This window comes from Hemicordylus capensis, chromosome 9 (genome assembly GCF_027244095.1).
Source record: "Hemicordylus capensis ecotype Gifberg chromosome 9, rHemCap1.1.pri, whole genome shotgun sequence".
In the NCBI taxonomy this organism is placed as follows: domain Eukaryota; kingdom Metazoa; phylum Chordata; class Lepidosauria; order Squamata; family Cordylidae; genus Hemicordylus; species Hemicordylus capensis.
In genome coordinates this window covers 368,608-388,647 of record NC_069665.1, presented here as the reverse complement: position 1 = coordinate 388,647, position 20,040 = coordinate 368,608, and the positions used below count along the sequence as shown (strand labels likewise).

At 52.7% G+C, this 20,040-nt stretch overlaps 1 protein-coding gene across 1 annotated transcript; it reads left to right on the top strand.

Annotated features, from left to right (window-relative positions):
- The first annotated feature begins 1,382 nt into the window (after positions 1-1,382).
- On the top strand, positions 1,383-18,768 carry LOC128334109 (carboxylesterase 5A-like). The gene is made up of 13 exons (XM_053270382.1): positions 1,383-1,533; positions 3,774-3,978; positions 4,603-4,741; positions 5,898-6,031; positions 6,638-6,791; positions 7,745-7,849; positions 9,773-9,880; positions 10,864-10,995; positions 12,549-12,629; positions 13,874-14,021; positions 16,703-16,852; positions 18,351-18,423; positions 18,515-18,768. Exons 1-13 carry the CDS (start codon positions 1,431-1,433, stop codon positions 18,690-18,692), a joined length of 1,710 nt encoding a protein of 569 aa, XP_053126357.1. The 5' UTR covers positions 1,383-1,430; the 3' UTR covers positions 18,693-18,768.
- Positions 18,769-20,040: the final 1,272 nt, after the last annotated feature.

The following is a 20,040-nucleotide window of genomic DNA, read 5'->3' as shown; positions in this document are numbered from 1 at the left end:
GCTGAGCTAAGGTAAAAACTCAGTATTAGTTATTGATCTATCTATCATATTTTTATACCGCCTGATATATACATCTCTAGGTGGTGTTATCATTAGTTACCATTATTTTTTTCCTTCGTTCCTGTATGCATTTATTTACTCCCCCTTTCCCTGTTTCCTTGTTGTGTGCAGCTCTGTTTTTGTTTCTTGAAATAAAACTCATATACTTAGAAGCGGTTTCAGTCTGGTTTCAAAGGATTATTTACTTGCAAAGCTCTTCCTTAACACACAGGAATTGCACTACTGTACAATACAGTATTTAATGTTAACCCTTTAGAATGTATTGTTTTGTTTAGAGCTTCACTCTCTAGACTCTGGCTGTGCCATGCCCAGAATTCTCAAGCCAGAAAGTTCTAGGACTTGTTGAAGCTGTGCCTGAGTCTGGTTGGTTACTCTGGATCAGTTTTCAGCTGGGAAACCCTCTGACTGAGACCCAAGACTGGCACTCTGGACAAAATCCCACTGGCTTGTTTTCAGGGGCTGCTTAACTGAGCTGGCTTCCTCAGCTCCTCCCTTTTGCTATGATCAGGGGAACTAAATCCTCTCCAGGAGGCTTTACAGACAGGGCTCTTACCCCAAATCTCCTTCGGAAGAGTGTGTGTGCATTCACACACCAGCCAAAATTACCCCAACATCCTTTCAAGATCCTTGGAAGCACTCCACACACAAATCAGGCTTTGTCTTCTGAATTCTATTTCTAGCATATCTGGATGTAATTCTGGGTTTTTATGGACGTAGAATCATTAGCATGATAAGAGGGAAATGCAGATATAGCTCTTTAGAAAGCTCTCTCGCTTCCCCCCACCCCATTGGCTAGAAGGAAAACAGGGAGCATGCCATGTGAATGTGCATCAAAACAAAACCTGAGAGCAGCAGGGTGGGGGCTGCTTCTTTCAACACCACGAGTGTGATTCGGAGTGGCTTCGCTCAACATTTACCCCACAGCATGAAGCTATGTGCGAATAACTCCTAGGAGTGGGATTCCTTGTTTCATGATGCAGCATTTCCAAAGTACGACCCCCCCCACCCATGTTCCCCTTGCTTTTCTTTTCTTTAAAGTCCTCTCCCCTCTTGGGTTTATTTCTGCAGTATAAGTCTTCAGTTTGAGCCCTTTAAGGAAGAGGAACCATGTACAGAAAATGCTTTTAGACGCTCTGAGCCCCTGGGACCAGAAAGGATAGACAGATTAAAGATATAAGTGAATCTTAGCAACTTTTATGTAACTGTTCCCACACTGGAGTTAATGATTACGTTTTTTAAAACATAAACATTGGAAATCATGTCTCCACCCACTTTGGTTTATGGCTGTGAGCAGCAAGTGGGCATTCCACCAGCTCTCTGGAGAGGAGGCCTTTTGGACCCTGCCCTTCTAGAATCACCATCGAACAGCCATGCCCTCCGGCGACCAGTGCAGCAGAATGGCCCTCGCCAGTTGGTGTCCTCTGATCTGGGCTGTGATCAGCACTGTTCACTTGAGGCTGATTGAAAGCAAAGGTAAGATTTCTGTTTGCTGATATGGTGAGTAAAGACCATCTCTCAGTTGATTGTCTGGGATGGACAGCTGCTGTTTTGGGGAGGGGATTTTAAGCTGGACCTATTACACCCTTATATTATTTTATAGCAGTGGGAACATAACTCCATTTGAAACCATCTTCAGCTGCAATCCCATGCATGGAAGTACGTCCCTCTGACCTCAGTAGGGCTTTCTTCTGAGTAAAGGTGCATTGGATTGAGTGGTGAATCTCCAGAGCTCCTAAGAAGTGTCCCTGGACCTCAGTATAAAAGCCAGGGGAGAGACTGCAGGGAATGAGACTGGATCTATAGAACCACGGAATGATGGTGTGTTTGGTCAGGGACACAACCCTGGCTGGACTCAATCCCTTCCTTTATCTTAGAACATGTGGGCCACTTTTTGCCTGATGGGCTCAAAGCGACCAACATTATAATTAAACCAAGTACAAATTGCAATAAAAGCAACTAGACTGTGAAACAACCAGCATCAATCAGCAGGAGAGCCTCCCAGTTTGGCCAGTACCCAAAGCACCCTGCAGCAGATTTTAAGCAAGTAAGTGCCTGAAGCTCCCAAGAGAGGGAACTTTGGCCGGGGTGGGGGCGGGGTGGGGTGGGGGCTCCAAAGCCTGGGGACTGCCACAGAGAAGACCTGTACTGCTCATTCCCTGTGCCAGGCACTGGCACGTAGAGCGGAGCTTCCCTCTGGAGAGGGCAGCAGGCAGGAAGAGTCATACGGGAGTATTACTTGATGTTAAAACCTGGACTTGGTTCTTCCCCCTCAGTCTGGATCCATCTCCTCAAGTTGTGTAATAGATGAGTGGAGTTGACTAACTTCTTCTCCTGCCAAGTAGGTGTGTCAGCACGTGACCCCGTCTCGTCCCTTTGACCCCAGAGCATCATAGAACTGGAGAACTGGAGGGACCTTAGGCATTTTGTGGACTACCCACACCCACACCCCAGGAGGAAAATGACGGTTACAGCATTCCTGGCCCTTGGTTGGCCATCCAGCCCAGCCTCTGTTTGCAAACCTCCAGCCAAGGAGTGCCCACCATTGAAGCAGGCAGACACTGTCCCACTGCCCAACAGCTCCTGCCGCCAGGAAATTCCTCCTTGTGTCTAGTGTAAATCTGCTTCCTTGCCATTTCAACACACACACACCCCAGTTCTAGTCCTGTTCTTCAGGGTGGGGGCAACAGAGGACGGCAGCTCTTTCTTCCAATGACAGTCCTTCAGAGGTTTGAAGATGGCCATCCTGCCCACCCCCTAGTCATCTCTTCTCCAGGCTAAACACACCCATCTCCTTCAACTTGGGTTCCAGACCCCTCCTCACCATCTTTGGTGCCCTCCCCTGAGCCTGTTCCAGTTTATCAATGTCCTTTTTTAAATCTAGGGCTCAGAACAGTATTTCAAGTGTGCTGAGAGCGGAGCAGTTGTTTCTCACAACCTGGACACGATGGGCCTGTGAATGCAGCCTAAATTTGCATCCACGTCTTAGCAACTGCACCCCACTGCTGTCCAACCTGTGGCCCACTAGGACACCTGGGTCCTTTCCCCACGTGCTGCTGCCACCAAGCCAGGTCTTCCCCATCCAATGGAACAATCTGGAAACTCAGCCTTTTCCCTCCCTCCATAGCTCAGCCCAAGACAAAAAATGTACCTGTGTTTGGAATGCTGTGTTGAACTGCCTCAACCCTCCTTCCTTTCTGTGGTGATATCTGTTTTCTCCCAAAGTCAAGCGCTCTGTACTTCTGCCTCCTTTGAGACAAGGCCACCTAGCTTGGGAGGGAGGCTCTTCTGGGCCACAGATCTGCTTGCGGCCCTGAGTCGTCTCCCCCTTCCTTTCTGGGCATTTGTTTCAGGTGTTCACCTATGATTACAAATGTGAAACAAATGAATAAAACTACCCTAACCTAATAAACTCTCACCAGAAAGGGCACTTTTGAATGGAAGCCATCTGTGGCCAAGGGTGGCTGTGCTCCCTTCATGGAGTCTCTTGCTGGATCACTGTCCTTTGGCCACAGGTGTCTTTCCCTTTCTTTGTATGTGTGGCACTCAGGAGGAGTCTGGGCAAGAGGATTTAATCCAGACGGGGGCTGAGATGAGCAGGGGCCTATCTGGAGGTTGCTGCTCTGGTTTTATATAGCCTGTCACCTTCACGGAGTTGCCTGCTGTACTGTATGGGCCGTCTAGTCTTTTAACTGGATGTGTGTATTGTTGTGTAGGTCCAGAAGAGATCCAGCTGGAAGTGGCCACCAAATATGGGCTTCTGCGAGGGAAACCAGCAGATGTGAAAGGAACGGAGCAGCTGGTCAGTGTCTTCCTGGGGATTCCTTTTGCAAAGCCTCCGACGGGACCCTTGAGATTCTCCCCACCACTGCCGCCTGAGCCGTGGGATGGCGTAAGAGATGCAACAGCTCACCCAGCAGTGTAAGATGGCTGGAGCGGGTGCTTTGGTTTGCTTTGCTTTGCTGGGCTTCCTGGAGAGGGCAAATCCAGAGGGACATCTTAGGGGAGGTGCCCATCGCCATCAGCTGTGGCTCGTTCCCCTCTTTGTGTCCGTTTGCCCTCTCAGCACAGCCTGTCCCAAAGGCTTGAGGCACTGGGCCTTCTTTGCTCAGCCAATAACATCCCCACCCCCAGGTACAGCTTCCTTCCAGAGCTTTTAAGAAGATGCTCAGCCTCAGGAGAAAGGCCTTCCTCATAGTGGGACATCTGCTGCGTACAGCTTTCTTCCTCAAGTCCTTTGCAGTTGTGAATCATCCTCTGGAAATCCATTCATGATGCTTTGGAGCTTGCAAAGAGCAACCAATGGCCCTTTCTGGAGGACAGAGAGTGTGTCCAATGCATGGAAAGTTTTGAAAGTCTTGCGGTGGGGGGCGGGGGGAAGGATTTGGACTCCTTGCAGGGATAAGAGCCCTGGGAGGCCTCAGGCTGTGGCTCCAGTGCAACTGGCCTCTCCTTGCCAAGGGTGTGTTCTTGCCTGCCTGCTGCATCATGAGTTGGTTGGGTGGCTGCTGATTGCAATGGCATCCTATGGTGTCCTTTGTGCAGGTGCCCACAGGATCTGGAGATTCTCAAAGGCGTTGAGAAAAGGTGGAAAGAAAAACACCCCACCTTCCGAAATGCCGAAGACTGTTTATACTTAAACATTTATGCCCCAGCCCAGCCATCCAAGAAGTCCAAGTTGCCTGTAAGTAAATCTCTCCCCTCAGCAAGAGCCGAGATGGCTGGCAACATGCCCGGGGAGCAGCGCAGCTGTTGCCAAGGCCGGCTGAGCTTGGGCCGTGGTCTTAGTTTGGTCCAGGTGCAGCTTGTCCTAGTGGGGGGCAGGGGGGCAGGTGCCAAAGGAAGCACAGCTGCTTCTGCTCCCCAGCTCTCTTGGGCCACTCCTCCCTCTCCTATGCTGCCTGCAGGCTGGCCATCCATCAGGTAGAGCTATGTGGTAACTGCACAGCTCTACCTAACAAATGGTCACCCTGCAGGCAGCGTGGCTCTTGGGTGGTTCAGGAGAGGAGCAATCTGAACTGCCTCCGCTGGTGCCCCTGCCCCTCACCAGACTCTGAGGATGAGCTGCTGCTACTGGTTGGCTCCCCATCCTTCCCTCAGGCTACTCTCTGGCTGCTGCTTTCTTGGGAATAAATCCCATTGAACTCAGTGGGTCTTGCAATGATGTGTCCAATGAAAAAAGGTCTAGAGACTTGTACATTTATCTACTGCTCCAGACAACCAGTCTCTAGGCTTATTTTAGGCTCCTCCAGCTCATTCGTGCATTCATTCATTCACTCACACATTTCAAGTATTTTGGTGCCCTGCCTATCCTGCTGTTGGCTTACAACAATTTACAAAGTTATCAAAATATAATAGAAATAGCAGTATAGAAAGCATCAAAGCTACCACGGAGAGTAGAGCAGTAACAACTCTGAGTGCCACATGGAACACACCTCTTCCACAATTAGCCAATGCTTCTTCCCTTAAGCAGGAGGTCGCAAATGTACTCCAAGAGGTGGCTATTCTGTAGCCCTGGGGCCACCTCTCTCAAGGCCCTGAAGGCCTCTTGCCATGATGGTCCATCCAACTGGGCACTGGAAAGGCACACACTGGAAAGTGGACTTTGAAAAGAGCTTTAAGCCAACTTCTTGAATCGGGCCCAGAAGTCGACTGGTAGCCCGTCCCCTTGCTGCAAGATGGGTTGAATGTGATTCTGTCTGATGAGGATTCAGTTTTGTGCATCTTTCCTCCCTCCGTTGATAGCAATCTGTATGTTCTAAGTATTATTTCATGATGCTCCAGTTGGTGAATGTCTCACAACATTCCAGTCACTGTGTGTCATTCCTGGTTTTTTGAAGGTGATGGTGTGGATCCACGGAGGGAATTTTGTTTTTGGGGCTGCATCCAGGTTTGATGGCTCAGCAATAGCTGCCTATGAAGATGTGGTGGTGGTGACCATTCAGTACCGGCTGGGTGTTCTGGGATTCTTTAGGTGAGGGCTTCCTGTTTTCCTCTCCCCAAGGGTCTAGTTTGGCGTCTTCTGTGCATCCCAAGCTCATTAGGAAATAAGTCCCACTGTGGCCCATGAGTTGACTTCCAGAGTTCCAGGACTGCAGGCTGAGCTGGACAGCGAGGAGGTGATCCAGCCTGAATGGGCAAAGAGCTGAGGCCAAGTTGCATGGCTGTTGGCAGAGGGAGTTGGCTACCGCAAGTGGAGGAGTGGCTCCCAGAGATGGCCCAGCTCTGCTTCTCTTCTCAGGTTGCCCATCCTCAGAGGTTGGCCTGGAGGCTCCAGGTGACTCTGGAAAGCAATCCTGGGGATTACAATGGCAGGGTATTGTGAAAAATATTCCAGGGGTGGGGGGTGGGGTGGGAATCTCCAGGAATAGCTTCGGCCACTCGGGATGGATGCAAGGCCAGTTCCACGGAGCATGGAAAGGCCCTCTGGAGAGGGGTGTGGCTAGCTCATGGGGCCAGGGCCTTTCTCCACCATACAGATTCAGTGAGAGAGTCTTCCCTTTAAGCTGCTAAAGGGCTGAACTCTGATGTGCACCCAAGCTGAGGTCTCAGCTGTGCTTTTCTGTTGGCTTGCTTCCAGTACAGGGGATGAGAGCGCGCGAGGAAACTGGGCCTTTCTGGATCAGCTGGCAGCCCTCCAGTGGATCCAGGAGAACATCGAGCCTTTTGGGGGGGATCCAGAGTCTGTGACTCTCTTTGGAGTCTCTGCAGGATCCTTCTCTATTTCAGCCCTTGTAAGTTCCAAAAAAGTGTATTAAGAAACCTAACAAGAGACTCACACTCACAGCTTTTGGTGAAGGACATGGGGAGGGCAGCGTTGACCCTTATTATGGGGTTCCTTTCTTACTGCCATGCATATGCTTTTACCTGCTTGCCCTACACAGGAACACTTCCCTTCCAAAGCAGCCTGGAATTTTTAGCAAAGACAAGAAGAAGGTCCAAGCCAGCAGTAATATACTGACTGTGGCATGTTTGGGGGAAACCCCACTCCCTGTTCAACAGTATGCCTTTGTGGGTGCAGGAAGCCTGGCATGCAGGGAGAAGGTGGCGGCAGCAGCAGCAGCAAGCTAGCAAACCTTCTCCCCAACCTCTCCCTGGCCTCGTACACCCCTCAGTGGCCACAGGTCTCCTCCAGAAGTGGAGATGGTTCTCAGAGCTTTCCCTGACTTCCTAACCAGACGTTGCAGGCTTGGATTTTTCCAGGCTTGGGCAAAGCTTGATGCTGCTTGTGAACCTGCAGGAACTGAAGTGGAATGATGTACTTTCTCCCATTCATTTTGGAATGCTTAAAATCCATATCCAGGGCCACATTCTCTGAGGCGGGGGGAAAGCGGTGGGAGGGGTAAGTGCAACCCCCCCTTAAAGGATCACCCCCTGCCGGTGCCAGACTGGGCCACATTCGAACCAGTTCGAACCTCTGGACCGGTTCATGCACATCCCTATATTGCAGTGGAGACCAGGAGTGAAAGGTCTCTCTGAATAAGTTAGTCACAAATACTTCTTTACACGTCCTCACAATGTCATGGTGTTGCTGGTGTGTTTTTTAGTGAGGATGGGTGGGATTGTACCATTCCTTCTGGAGTGATGAATCCATCTGTTAACCAGCTCAAAGGCCCCTCATTCTCAGCACTGCTATTGCAGGATTAGGGCAGAACTCATCTGATAAGTTTCTTCTTGCTTTTCCTAGGTTCTGTCTCCCTTGTCCAAGGGCTTATTCCACAAAGCTATCCTAGAAAGCGGAGTTTCACAGCTTCCAACTACCTTCAACTCCAACCCTCAGCTTCATGCAAAAGTAGGTGTCTTTGCCTGTCACTGGATCAAGCCAAATATCTTTGACTCAGAATGCTACAGGCTTGTAGTGGAAAAGCAGCCTCTGCTGGTGGCTGTGACGATCTGGCTTCCTTGGCGCTGGGCTCCCTATATGAAGGAGGAGGCAAGGGGCGCTTGTGGGGTTGACATAAAGTCATGAAATCAGCCATGGCTTGTGATGGGAAATGATTCCGATCAGAGTTTGGGCACAGCTGCCTGCAAGATTGGGCTGAAAGCCCAGAATTCTTTGGTCCAGTTTCTTTGGTAGTATGGAAGTTAAGAAACCTTAATGGCTGCCAATAACTCTTTGCATCCCAAGAGCTCAGAGTAAGCAAAAGGCACTTCCTCTCCCCAGGAAAAGGAAACTGCAGCTGCCAATGGGTCAGGATGACCCATACCCTGAGCAGTAACTCAGAACCCAACCTTGAGGAGTGGGGGAGCTGTCAGGCCGGAAGAGCCAGCCCCAAGCTGGAGCCAGGCTGGAGCCAGAGACCCCCGAGCCAGAGACCCCCGCTGAGCCGGAGTGGCTCTTGATGAAGGACAAGTCCTGGCCTCCAGGCCAAGGGACTGCCCCTTGCAGACTCTCCACTCTCCAGGCGGAGGTGGGGGGTGGGGTGAGCTAGGTGGGGTAGTCTGAGCCAGGAGGCGTACAAGGCCTCCTTCCACGCTGGCTTCGGTGGGAGCAAGCTGCTCTTTCGGAACTCTCCAGGGTCCTGCAAGCTCCCATTGCTGCTTCTTGAGCCTTGTAGGTTCTGCTCTGTGGGAGGGGGCAGGACAGCATGCTGCAGTCCATGCTGTGTTGAAGGGGCCCTGACCCTCAGGGGTGGCTGGCGAGGGAGGGGTGCTAGGGACGGTAGCCAGAAGGAGGGGGTGGAAGTTCTGCTCATGGTACTCTGGCTGCTCAAAGCGCCAGAGGCAACAGCTGGCAAAAAAACCCAAAAACATTATGGAGACGGACAGCCAGCAGCGATGCGGAGGCGATCCTGCTTATTGTACCTAGGGTCACTTGTAGGATTCTCTGCTTCCTGGATGGAAGTTGTGGGTGTGCACTCATTGTAAGGGGCTTCTGGTTCTCAGGGAATCAGTTTGTTCCCTTGGGGCCAGGGTGGGTAGTGGGCCTGGAGAAGCTGCATGAGGCAGAGAAGTTTGCTACGCGGCCTTCAGGGATGTAGCAGAGGCACCCCACTCTGAGGTGATGGCTCCTCTGCTGGTGGGGAGAATGAGGAACTCGGGGAAGGAGACTGTCACTCTGAGGAAGAGAGAGAAATGGTGCCTTAGAAGGGTCCCAATCCTTGGTGAGCACCGAGGTTATGCCTCTGGCACTGGAGGCAGGCTCCTTGTAGTGGGTGATTTGAAGGAATGAGGAACACAGATCGTTGGGCTCATGATGGACATGCAGATCCAAAGGTGACTTGCCTGCCTGGTGTGAAGGCAGAGGACGTTACACGCCATCTAGGCAGCCTGGCAGGTGCTACTGTGGAGGAATCCGTGGTCATGGTCCATGTTGGTACCAATGGCCTGAAGAAATGTGGTAGCAGGGGAGTCCTAGAAGCCAATTTTAGGCCTCTAGGCAGAACCTGGGAAGCCAGGGCCTCCGAGGTGGCTTCCTCTGAAACGTTGCCGGTTCCACACGTGGAGCTAGTTAGGCGGGAGAGCTGAGGTATCAGGAGGAGGGTTGTGGAATCATTAAGCATTGGGGGTCATTTTGGGACAAGCTGGACCTCCATGGGCTCTTCTTGAACCAAGATGGAACCGGACTGCTGCAGACGCAGAATATCAAACTGGTGGCAGAGCAGCTTTTCAACTGAACCCAGAGGGGAGCTGGGCAGGAGCTGTGGAGAGTCTGGTTCCGGAGGCATCCTCCCTCCTCATGTTCTCCTATTCCTGCCTTTGTGTACCAATGCAGAGAATTGCTCATTCGTTTGGCTGCAGGGCGGCCACATCAGCTGCCATGGTCCAGTGCCTCAGGCAAAAGAGCCTTCCGGAGCTGACCGTCAAAGACATCCTGATGCAGGTGGGTCAGCTGGGCTGCGGGAAGAGCACCAGGGCCCTCTGCTTGCTGCCCTCAGTGCAAGGGCGATGCACCATGTGGGCCTTCTCATCCCCCAGGAGTAACCTGCAGCAGCAAACCTGCAGCCCCTGTTCAGTTCCAAGGACCAGCAGGGAGAGCAGGGGGAATGGGGCTGGGGGCTGGGCAGGTCTGAGCAGTGCGCCCAGGAACTGCCTCTCACCTTCCTTTTGGAAGACCCGCCCCTGGCTCCTCATGTCAGTCTGGAGGGTGCAAGGTGTGCCTCCCGGCCTCCGTGGGTCCCCAAGCCGGCCGCTGGGCCAGGCAAGCCAAGGCTCTTTCCCCTGGGCCCTGAGTCGTCACAGCAGGGAGAGCAGCAGGGAGTAGAGCTGCCTGCCTGCTGGCAAAGGCTGCCTTGCCCTGTGCTGAGCTGCAGTCCAAAGCCTCTTGCTCTCCTGGCTAGCCGGAGGTGGCTCTTCTTCCAGGCGAGTGGCGAGAGAGCTGTGCCAGTCTGGCAGCAGGCAGGGCACGGGCCCCTGGGGCTCTGGGCTGCTTGGCTCTCCCGAGGAGCTCTCTGTCTTTTGGCAGAAGTCGGAGGGGAGCTTACCCTCTGCAGCCGGCAGAGGCCAGGGGGCCGGCTGCCCCAGAGACAGACCCTTTGCAGGACCACTTGCAGCCAGACCCCAGGAGCCCTGCACAGACCTTTGCATCCAGCAGGCGCTGAGCACACAGCAAGAGCAGCTGCAGCAGCAGCAGGCCCCCTTCCGGCACCCAGCATGGAGGACAGGGTCGGGCCTGCCTTATCCTGGACCCCCTTCCCCCAACCATCTGCACAGGAGTGGAGCCCCTCCATGGTGACTGTGGGGACTGGCCGAACCTTTCAGTTGCAAGCAGCTCATCTCTGCGGATGTCAGCATCAGTCATGTGCCTGGCTGGGGCACTGCTTGTGCTTCCTGAAGCAAAAGCATGATGTATTTCTCTCTGTTTAGAACATTGGCCCAGTTTTGGATGGTGTCTTTATGCCCAAGACCCCTGAAGAGATGCTGGCAGGAAAAGAGTTCAGTGCTGTGCCTCTCATGGTGGGAGTCACAAACCATGAATTTGGATGGAATACACGTGTGGTAAGGCACCATCAACACGTTAAGTGGCACAGCAGGGAAATGCTTGACTAACAAGCAGAAGGTTGCTGGTTCGAATCCCTGCTGCTACTCTATCGAGCAGCAGCGCTCTAGGAAGATGCTGAAAGGCATCATCTCAGACTGCGCAGGAGGAGGCGATGGTCAACCCCTCCTGTATTCTGCCAAAGAAAACCACAGGGCTCTGTGGGCGCCAGGAGTCGAAATCAACTTGACAACACACTTTACCTTTAAGGCACCATCAAGGAGCTCTTAAATGGTCTGCATCAAACTGCTATAGAAAGAGGGAGGCACTGAGAGGTTGTTGGGAAGGACACAGTGCAGGTGTCGGTGCACTGGGGGTTCATCAAGAGGGAGCCAGTCCGCCTTCTCTTTGGGGGTCTAGATGCACCATCTTTGTTCCTCATTGGATAGACATTTTGCTCACCAGAAAATTCTCCAGCTTCTGTACCATCTAAAGATGCTTCTGAGATTTTTTGATGTATTGGCGGAATGTGTTGGTGGAGAACGTAGCTGTAGGCTGACTTCATAGTAAAAACTAGGGCTTAATCAGAAAAGGATGGGGGCAATTTTCACAAACCTCTTTGCTGGCATCAAAATGCACCTAGAGGTACTTTGACATCAGAGCAGGGAGAATAACAGGGAGCTAAATGTTTAGAGAACTTTATTCTCTAAACAAAGAGAGAGAGAGAGAGAGAGAGAAACAATCCACCAGCAAACAGTCTCATGAAAGAAGAGGGTTGAGAGAAGCATTTTCCCCACACACACCCTGGAAGCCATATTTTCACCCTAGCAGGTGAAACAGGTAAACATGTGGCACCTTCCTAATAATCAAGAACACTGTAAAAGCATGAAGGACAATATAGAATGGATCTGTGAGATCGCTGGCTGGCAGAGGAGAGCACTCACTTCCCCTCCCTGGCAGCATCTCCCGTTCCAAAGACCCTTTTGGGTAGCAGGGGGGCTGGCAAAGACTTCTGGAGGCCTGCCTGGAGAGCAGGCTGAGCCAGTTAGGCAGCAGAAGGCAGGTGCACAAGCTTGAAGAGAGAGAGCGAGAGCAGGAAAAACAAGGAGCAAAGCCACGGGGTGGAAGCCAGTGCCTTCTGCTTTCCCTTTCTGCCCTCAGATGCCCATGGGAAAAGGTTTGCATGTGTATGAACAAGGCTCCCAAGGCTTGGGGCTCCCCTGGAGCGGGCCCTGATCCTTCCCCCACAGTTCTGACTGCTCTAAAGAAGGCTCTTCCTCGGGGTGGGTGGGGGGTGGGGGGACTGTGGCTGTTAGCACCAGACAAGCCTCATCCTCACTAATCCTCTTCCTAAAAGGCACATATTCCTGAAGGAGAAAGAAGAGGGCCTTTGACTTGCCTGCAGGAAGAGCATTTCTTTCTGCCTGAAACCTTTTGGGACTGGGATTTTCTAATAAATATTAGTTTACACCATGGTGGATTTTTTAATGCTTGTTCTGTTCTTTTTAGGCAATCCCAAAGGCACAACTGAAAGTTTATCTTGCGTTGTTTCCTCTCTCTTTTTAAAATGCAGACATCACCCTTGAAAGCATTAAAGGAATTGGGAGACAGAAACACCATCCGCTTCCTTTCAGAAATGATCCTCCCCTTGTTGGTAACTGTCCAGTTTGTTAATTTGCAACATGTCAAAAATCTGGGCTTCTCCCAGAAGAAATATTCCACAATAAGTGGACCATGTCCACACAACTGCAGGGACAGCGGCCTTGTGGTGCTGTCTGTCTCTTGTGTGCGCTGCGATAGGCTCAGTGAAGAACTCTATCCTTCAGGAGAGGTCCGTCCAAAAGGGACAGCCCAGCATCCGTCCTGCAGGAGACTGGGGGCGAAGCCTGAGCCATCCCTCCATAAGGGGCGACCAGCCTCTGGCATTGGCCCTCCAGGAGGTGGACTGTACAGGAGAGGATCCTTGGCGCACTTTCTCTCCCTCCCTGCTTGCTGTTGAGAGAGCCTGCTTGTATCAGCGGAGGCCCAATGTCCTTGTGTGCCCAGCCCCATAGCCCCCCCGCCCCCGCCGCCACCGAAGCCTTGGCCTGATCCCAGGCCCAAGAGGGATTGTCATCTACCTACTCACTACATGTCTAGGTCGCCTATAACAAAAGTCTCAAAAGGCAGTTCAGAAGTGGGTGGGAGACAGAGCTAGTGCTGCGGGCTGGGTTGAGTGCAGCAGGATGTAGTGCTCAGATGCTGGTGTGTGGGGCACTGGCAGGAGGGGGAGGCTGTGCTAGCCTGCCCCTGGGAGAGGGTCTTCCCCTGCGCCTGTCCCTACCGGTCCTGTTCTTCCCATCAGTTCATTCATGAAATGTTTTGTATACCCCACCTTTCTCACCAGGACCCCAGGCAGTTTTAAAGCACACACCAAATCCAAGCGCTCCCAACTCTTCTTCACCTTCTCCCTCTCTCTTTTCCTTCTCCCCTAGTCCCCCCACACACACACACACCTTGGCAGCCAAGCTCCCAGATGCAGAGGGGAGCTGCCCTCCACGGGCCCCAAGAGAGCCGCTCTGACACCCCACATGAGGGCAGCTCTGGGCACAGAGGGGGTCTCAGGGATCAGGAGTGCTGCCCAGCCTTTCCCACCCTGGTGCCGCCAGCCCTGCCCCCTCCCCTCCGCTGAGTTGCTGCCCGCTGTGCCCTGTTGTGCCAGCTCTGGCCCTCAAAGAGTCATGGCAAAATGAGCAGGAATTCGTGCCGGCTCCTGAGTGATGGGGAGGCGTCTTTTTTCCAGGCCCTGTCCTTCACCCCTCCCTGTTTCTCAGAAAGGGCTGGAAGGTTCTCCTTATGGGGAAAACAGCAGGCTCTGGCCGCTGGGCCCTTGTTCCATTCACTTCTTGCTTCTCGCAGGGTGTCCCACGTGAAATCCTGCCTGTGGTCCTGGATGAATATCTAGGAGAAACGACCCACCTGGATGAACTAAGAGACGGGTTCCTGGACTTGCTGGGAGATGTGGCCATTATTATCCCATCGATTAAAACACTAAATTATCACAAGGGTAAGAGTGCAGTTCCCTCGTGAAGCTCTCCAGGAGCTTTTACACACATGGTTGTTAGTTTGAATCGCCTCTGGAATGGAGGGTGCGAGTCCACATCTCAGCTGGATTTACCCCGAAGTCGCTGCGGGCTATCAGGGACCAGTTCAGATGTGACTCTCTTTCCCCCCACATTCTGGCTGTGCATTCTGGCTTAGCCTGAATTTAGTGTAAACAAATCCTCTATTTTCAACAGCTTTAAAAAAACCAAAAAACCGAGGCATGATCTGGTATACCCCGACCCTTCTCTGTGGTGGGTGGAGGTGCCATTGCTGATAATTTGGTTTCCCCCCCAAAACTTGCACTTGCTTTCTTTTAAAAAAAAATGTTTGCTGGGTGGATTTTCGGAACACTCCGTGCCAGGAAGGAAAGTTTGACAGCTCAGTCTGGAATGCAAAATGTGAGTCTTCCTATAAGGTTTTGTCTTACTGAAGTTTGGTCACCATAGGAACACAGGCTTTACATATGCAGATGTTGTTGGAAGCTTAACAATGGAGACTGCAGGTTTGATGTAACCTGAACCCTTTGTGTCTGAGCTGTTTCCATGAGGCTGCATTTTTCTTCATCACAAAGAGAAAGCAATGATTTCTACTTTAAACTTCCATGGCATCTTAAATGGTCAGCGGGGGCGGGGCATGGGGTGATGAAGGCAGTCACAAAGGCAAGTTCATTATAAAAATCAGCAAAGATTTGGTTCAGATTCAGCAGGTTTGGGCTAAGCATTCTGTTGCTTTGGCTAGTCAGTTTTGTGGAACTCCAGCTGGCTGTCGAACTAAACAAGTAATAATGAAGGGAGGCATCTGACACCTCATAGGAACATAGGAACCTGCCCTATACTGAGTCAGACCACTGGTCAGTATTGTCTTCACAGACTGGCAGTGGCTTCTCCAAAGTTGCAGGCAGGAGTCTCTCTCAGCCTTATCTTGGAGATGCTGCCAGGGAGGGAACTTGGAACCTTCTTCTGCTCTTCCCAGAGCGGCTCCATCCCCTGGGGGGAATCTCTTGCAGTGCTCACACATCAAGTCTCCCATTCAGATGCAACCAGGGCAGACCCTGCTTAGCTATGGGGACAAGTCATGCTTGCTACTACAAGACCAGCTCTCCTCTCCGTCCTCTGGGATGTGATTGGTAGGAGAAAAAACCTGGAACAAGCTGTGGGAACGCACACAGGGAATGTGGAGAGGAGCCAAGGAAATGTGAACAGTCCATTTAATGCCATGAATTAAACAGCTCTGAATCTGCTGCGAAGCAGAGTTGCCCCTCCGATAACCCTCAGCATGAAGCCATGTCTGGAGAACTCCCAGCAGCCAGATGGGCTTGACCCCGCCCTCGCCAAAGCCCCCGGGCCCTCCTCTCCCACTTCGGAAAGCAAAGTTCTTTCCAGCCAGAGCCACTGCCGGGCCACCTTTGGCCAGAGGAGACGAGTAGAGCACGCTGCTTCTCGTGGCATGTGGTTTGTGTCCCTTCAGGAGCATTCTGGGGTGTGTGAGGTGCAGCCTCAGAGTCTCCCTCACTGTCCTCAGTGCCATGAAGAGAGCTGGTCTGGTGGGAGCCAGCATGACTTGTCCCCTGAGCTAAGCAGGGTCTGCCCTGGTTGCATTTGAAGGGGAGGCTAGAAGTGTGAGCACTGGAAGAAATTCCCCCTCAGGGGATGGAGCCTCTCTGGGAAGAGCAGAAGGTTCCAAGTTCCCTCCCTGGCAGCATCTCCAAGAGAGGGCTGAGAGAGATTCCTGCCTGCAGCCTTGGAGAAGCCGCTGCCAGTCTGTGTAGACAATACTGAACTAGATGGACCAAGGGTCTGACTCAGTATAGGGCAGCTTCCTATGATCCTATGAAGTGTTGGACCATCATTCCTGTCCCCACTTTACAAATTGGAGCACTGAGGCCCAGAAGCAGAGACTTCCCAAAGGCCACGGAGGGAGCCTTTAGAGAAGGAGACCAGTTCGGCCTTTTCAGCTGGGGAGCCCTTCCACGAGGGGGGGTGTCACCAAATGCTGCCCCCTACCCCCACGGGCCCATGGCCCACTGCCGCCACCCTTCCTCCCTGCGCTGGGGCAGACGGCCCGTTCCCCTCTTCACCCGCTGGAGCTAGGGGTGCCCTGGCTACAGCTGCCTGGCTGGGTGGCAGACGCTGCAATGGGCGCCTCCTTGGCAGCATGGCATTTCCCGGCCCTGATCCTAGAAACACTGGCGCCAGGCCTCATTCCTGGGGCCAGCCCTGGGGCAGGAGGGCCTTATGCCGGCAGGCGGGCTCTCTGCCTGCCGATGGCGGCTTCTGTCTGGGTTTCCTCATTTTTGCTTTTGGGGTCTAGGCTGTGACTTTGCATGTGTGGGCTGGGGGAGGAGCCCAAGCACGAGCCAAGGGGTGCCATAGATCCGAGGCCGCCATGCCATCCCTGGGGCCCAAGGGCGGGGAGTCTTTTGCAGCCGCCACCTTGGAGTCCCCACCAGGGGGAGCCAGCGCCCGCTCTGAGTGTGCACTGGGAGGGTGTGTGTGTGTGGGGGGGGTGCATCCCCTCCTCCAGCTCAGCTGGCGGTCCTGAAACTTAGGGGTTTGGGTTTAGTAGCGGGGGGGGGGACCACAGGGATCAACACTCTCTCTGCCCCCCGCAACCAGCTTCTGCCTGCTTCTGTTAACTGTTTAGCCTCTGGAGCTCCTGTTTACCTCTTTGAGTACCAGCACCGGCCCAGTTTATACCATGATACGAAACCAGATTACGTGAAAGCGGATCACGCAGATGAAGTCGGCTTTGTCTTCGGAGGGCCCTTTCTGACCGGGGACATCCGCCTGCGTGGTAAGGAGTGATTTGCGCTGCCTTTGGGTTCAGCCCCTGGCAGGGCCTGTGATGAGCGCTTCCCCCGGGATGTCTGCCTGGGCTCAGCTGGACCAGGACTGCCCTGCGTGGACACACCGCTCCAATCTGCTCTTGCCCCATTTCAAAGGGGAAGGAGGATGTGCTTGCGGGCTGCCCCATGGAGCCAGAGCTCCTGTCCACGCAGGGCCTCTCCCTGGACGGCTGCCCTCTCCGTGAGACAGGCATTTGGTGGCAGAGGCTTCTTACACAAGTGCAGTGCAGCCCGTAGAGGTAAGCTGGGGAGGCAAAGCCTTCTACTCTTCCTAGCTTGACCCGCGCAGAGCATCCGCACACCAGTACTTGAAGGCGGGGGGCGGAGGTGGCGGCTGAGGGGGAAAGAGGAGGCAGAGCGGGGAGACCACCAGGCTCCGAGCCCAGAGGGTCATCGTCTTCCCCTTCTGCCACCTCCTCCGCTGATGGTCCAGGAGATCAGGCAAGCAGGCGGGGGGGGGGGGGGGCAGCGCGAGGAGGCCTGCCCCTGCCTGGAGAGCCTTGTGAGCGAGCGGCCTCCGGCAAGGCTCCCCCTCCCTCTCTCCCTCCCGCCTCTGTTTTCCACTCAGCCCCTCCCAGCCAGAACTGAGCAGGCAGGCGAGCAGGCACAGGCTGGGCCTGTGGCCTTGAAGGTGGTGGCGGCCCGCATCCTCCACCCCCACCCCCAACATGGTCAGCCTCAGCAGCTGAGCAACACCATGAAGTCCATCTAGGGCTCTTCCTCCTCATCCTCCTGCATGCATGCACTCCAGGAACCTCCAGAAGTCTTGTGAGGGGACTTAAAACTCTCGTGAGATGTGCCACATACCACTGAAGCCTTTGATAGATCGATCAATAGATAAGCTCTGAAATTCCTATGTCTTAAAATGCAAACGCTTTGTCAGATCTGCCTGAAATTTGACACTGAGCAACTAGGTGATAAGCACCACCACCTTTCCAACTTCCATGCAGCTCTACTGAGAAATGACCCCGACATAACTGTTTGCAAATTGACTTCTTTGTGTTTCACAGGGCAGAACCCTTCTTTTCAGTCCAGGCAGCTGACCTGCCTTTTCTTCTTCTTGCCCCTCTCAATGTGTCACAACATTCAGGTTAACAGTGGGATGCATTCTTTTGTTCTTTGGGAAAGTGCAGTTCTTGAGTTCCCCCCTTCGATCAGAGTGCTCAGCTGAAGGCCCCTTTTGCTGCAATAGAGGTGTCTTTTGGCTCCAGAGAGAGGCTGCTGCCTGTCCTCATGCCAGTCAGTGAGCAAAGCTGAGCTGTGTGGAGCAGCTGAGTTGCCAGAGCAGTCTGGCGGTGCTGATCCGCATCCAGGGCCGAGAGGTTTCCTCTCTCCAAATGTGCCAGGCCTACAGGTGGCCGTCCGGCTCTTGGCTTGGCCTCTGGGTTCTCCTTCTTCCTTCCTGCTGGTTCCGTCTGTGTCTGCCTCTCTCCCTCTGCCCTGCAGACGAAGCCACAGAGGAAGAGAAGCGCCTCTCAAGGACCATCATGAAATACTGGGCGAACTTTGCTCACAGCGGGTGAGGACTTGCTCTCCAGGTCTTGGGGACGGTGGGTTGGGGTTGCCCTGGCTGCCTGCCTGCAACACTGACTTGTTGACTCTGCTCCTAGAAACCCAAATGGAGAAGGTCTGGTGGAGTGGCCGGCCTATAACGCCGAGGAGCAGTATCTGGAGCTGAACCTGAAGCAGAAGGTATCGAAGAAGCTGAAGGAGAAGAGAGTGGAATTCTGGACAAAGACCGTCCCTGCGAAGATGGAGGCGATGCCAGGGAAGCACACCGAGTTCTAATTCTGTCAAGAGTAAATATACAAAAGTGCATGACAGAAAGAGAGACCGCTTTAAAAGTGTTCTAGTTAGTCAGAAATGTTGGCTTTCTCCTTCCTCAATAGCACACGGTTGTAATTTGAATGAACAAGGTGAGCTAGGAATGTGGAGGGTGGTGGAATTCCACACAGAGTGGTACATGCAGGATAATTACACACACACACACACGCCACAACAATTTATATTCCGCTTTTCAACAAAAGTTTCCAAAGCAGGCAGAAATAAATAAATAAGAAAGAAAGAAAAAAGATGGCTCCCTGTCCAAAATGCTCACAATCTAAAAAGAAACATAAGATAGACACCAGCAACAGTCACTGGAGGGATGCTGTGCTGGGGGTGGATAAGGCCAGTTACTCTCCCTCTGCTAAAGAAATAGGATCACCATGTTAAAAAGGAACATTGGGTCCTACCTTGTGAAGGGTCCTTTTTCCCTGATCTGGAGATCATCATAATGGGATCAGGCACAGAGCATGCTCAGGACAGACCGGATATTCAACGAAGCAGTTCCTCCCACCGTCTGGTGCCTTCCCCAGTTCCGGGATTAATGCGAAAGGTGAGGAGAACTAGTGTTTGCTCCGCTACAAAGAACATGTTAGAAAACAGAGAAGAAGGATAAGAGCAAGTAACAGTCAAATAACAGAACAGAAGGTAGTAACAGGTAGTAACAGTTAGTAACAGGATAACTGTGACCCTGGAGACTGCCACCACCCAAAAACGAGACTCCTCCCCTGGAATCAAACTATATAGTACCGACAAGAGCAGGAACATCCGGGAGGTGCTGATGATCTCCAGATCAGGGAAAAAGGACCCTTCACAAGGTAGGACCCAATGTTCCTTTCCCCCCCATCTGGAGATCATCATAATGTGACATACCTAAGCAGTAACTCGGTCCCAGAGAGGGGGGGAAGGTTGTTAGACCACCTGCTGAAGGACCCTGCAGCCAAATGCCGCTTGTGATTCCAGGAAGGACGGAATTTTATAGTGCCGGATGAAGGGAGACAGGGAGCTTCAGGTAGCACCTCTACAGATATCCGCTAGGGGCGCCTGGGTCAAGAAAGCCGAAGAGACTGCCACGCTGCGGGTGGAGTGAGCCTTAATCCCTTGTGGAGGATGCAGACCAAGACTCTCATAGGCCATTTATTTATTTTATTTTACATTTATATACCGCCTTTCGTTAAAAGAAAACCCCAAGGCGTCCTGATGCAAGCCTGGATCCAGGCCACCAAGGAAGACTTGGAGGGACGCTGACCCAGGTTATGAGAAGAAAAAGAGACGAAGAGAGAGTCTGATTTTCTGATATCTCTGGTTCGCC

Coding starts and splice junctions, on each gene's coding strand:
- LOC128334109 (XM_053270382.1), top strand. CDS start 1,431: ATGCCCTCCGGCGACCAGTGCAGCAGAATGGCCCTCGCCAGTTGGTGT. Junction 12,630..13,873: donor AAATGATCCTCCCCTTGTTG/GTAACTGTCCAG, acceptor TGCTTCTCGCAG/GGTGTCCCACGTGAAATCCT. Junction 18,424..18,514: donor GCGAACTTTGCTCACAGCGG/GTGAGGACTTGC, acceptor CTCTGCTCCTAG/AAACCCAAATGGAGAAGGTC.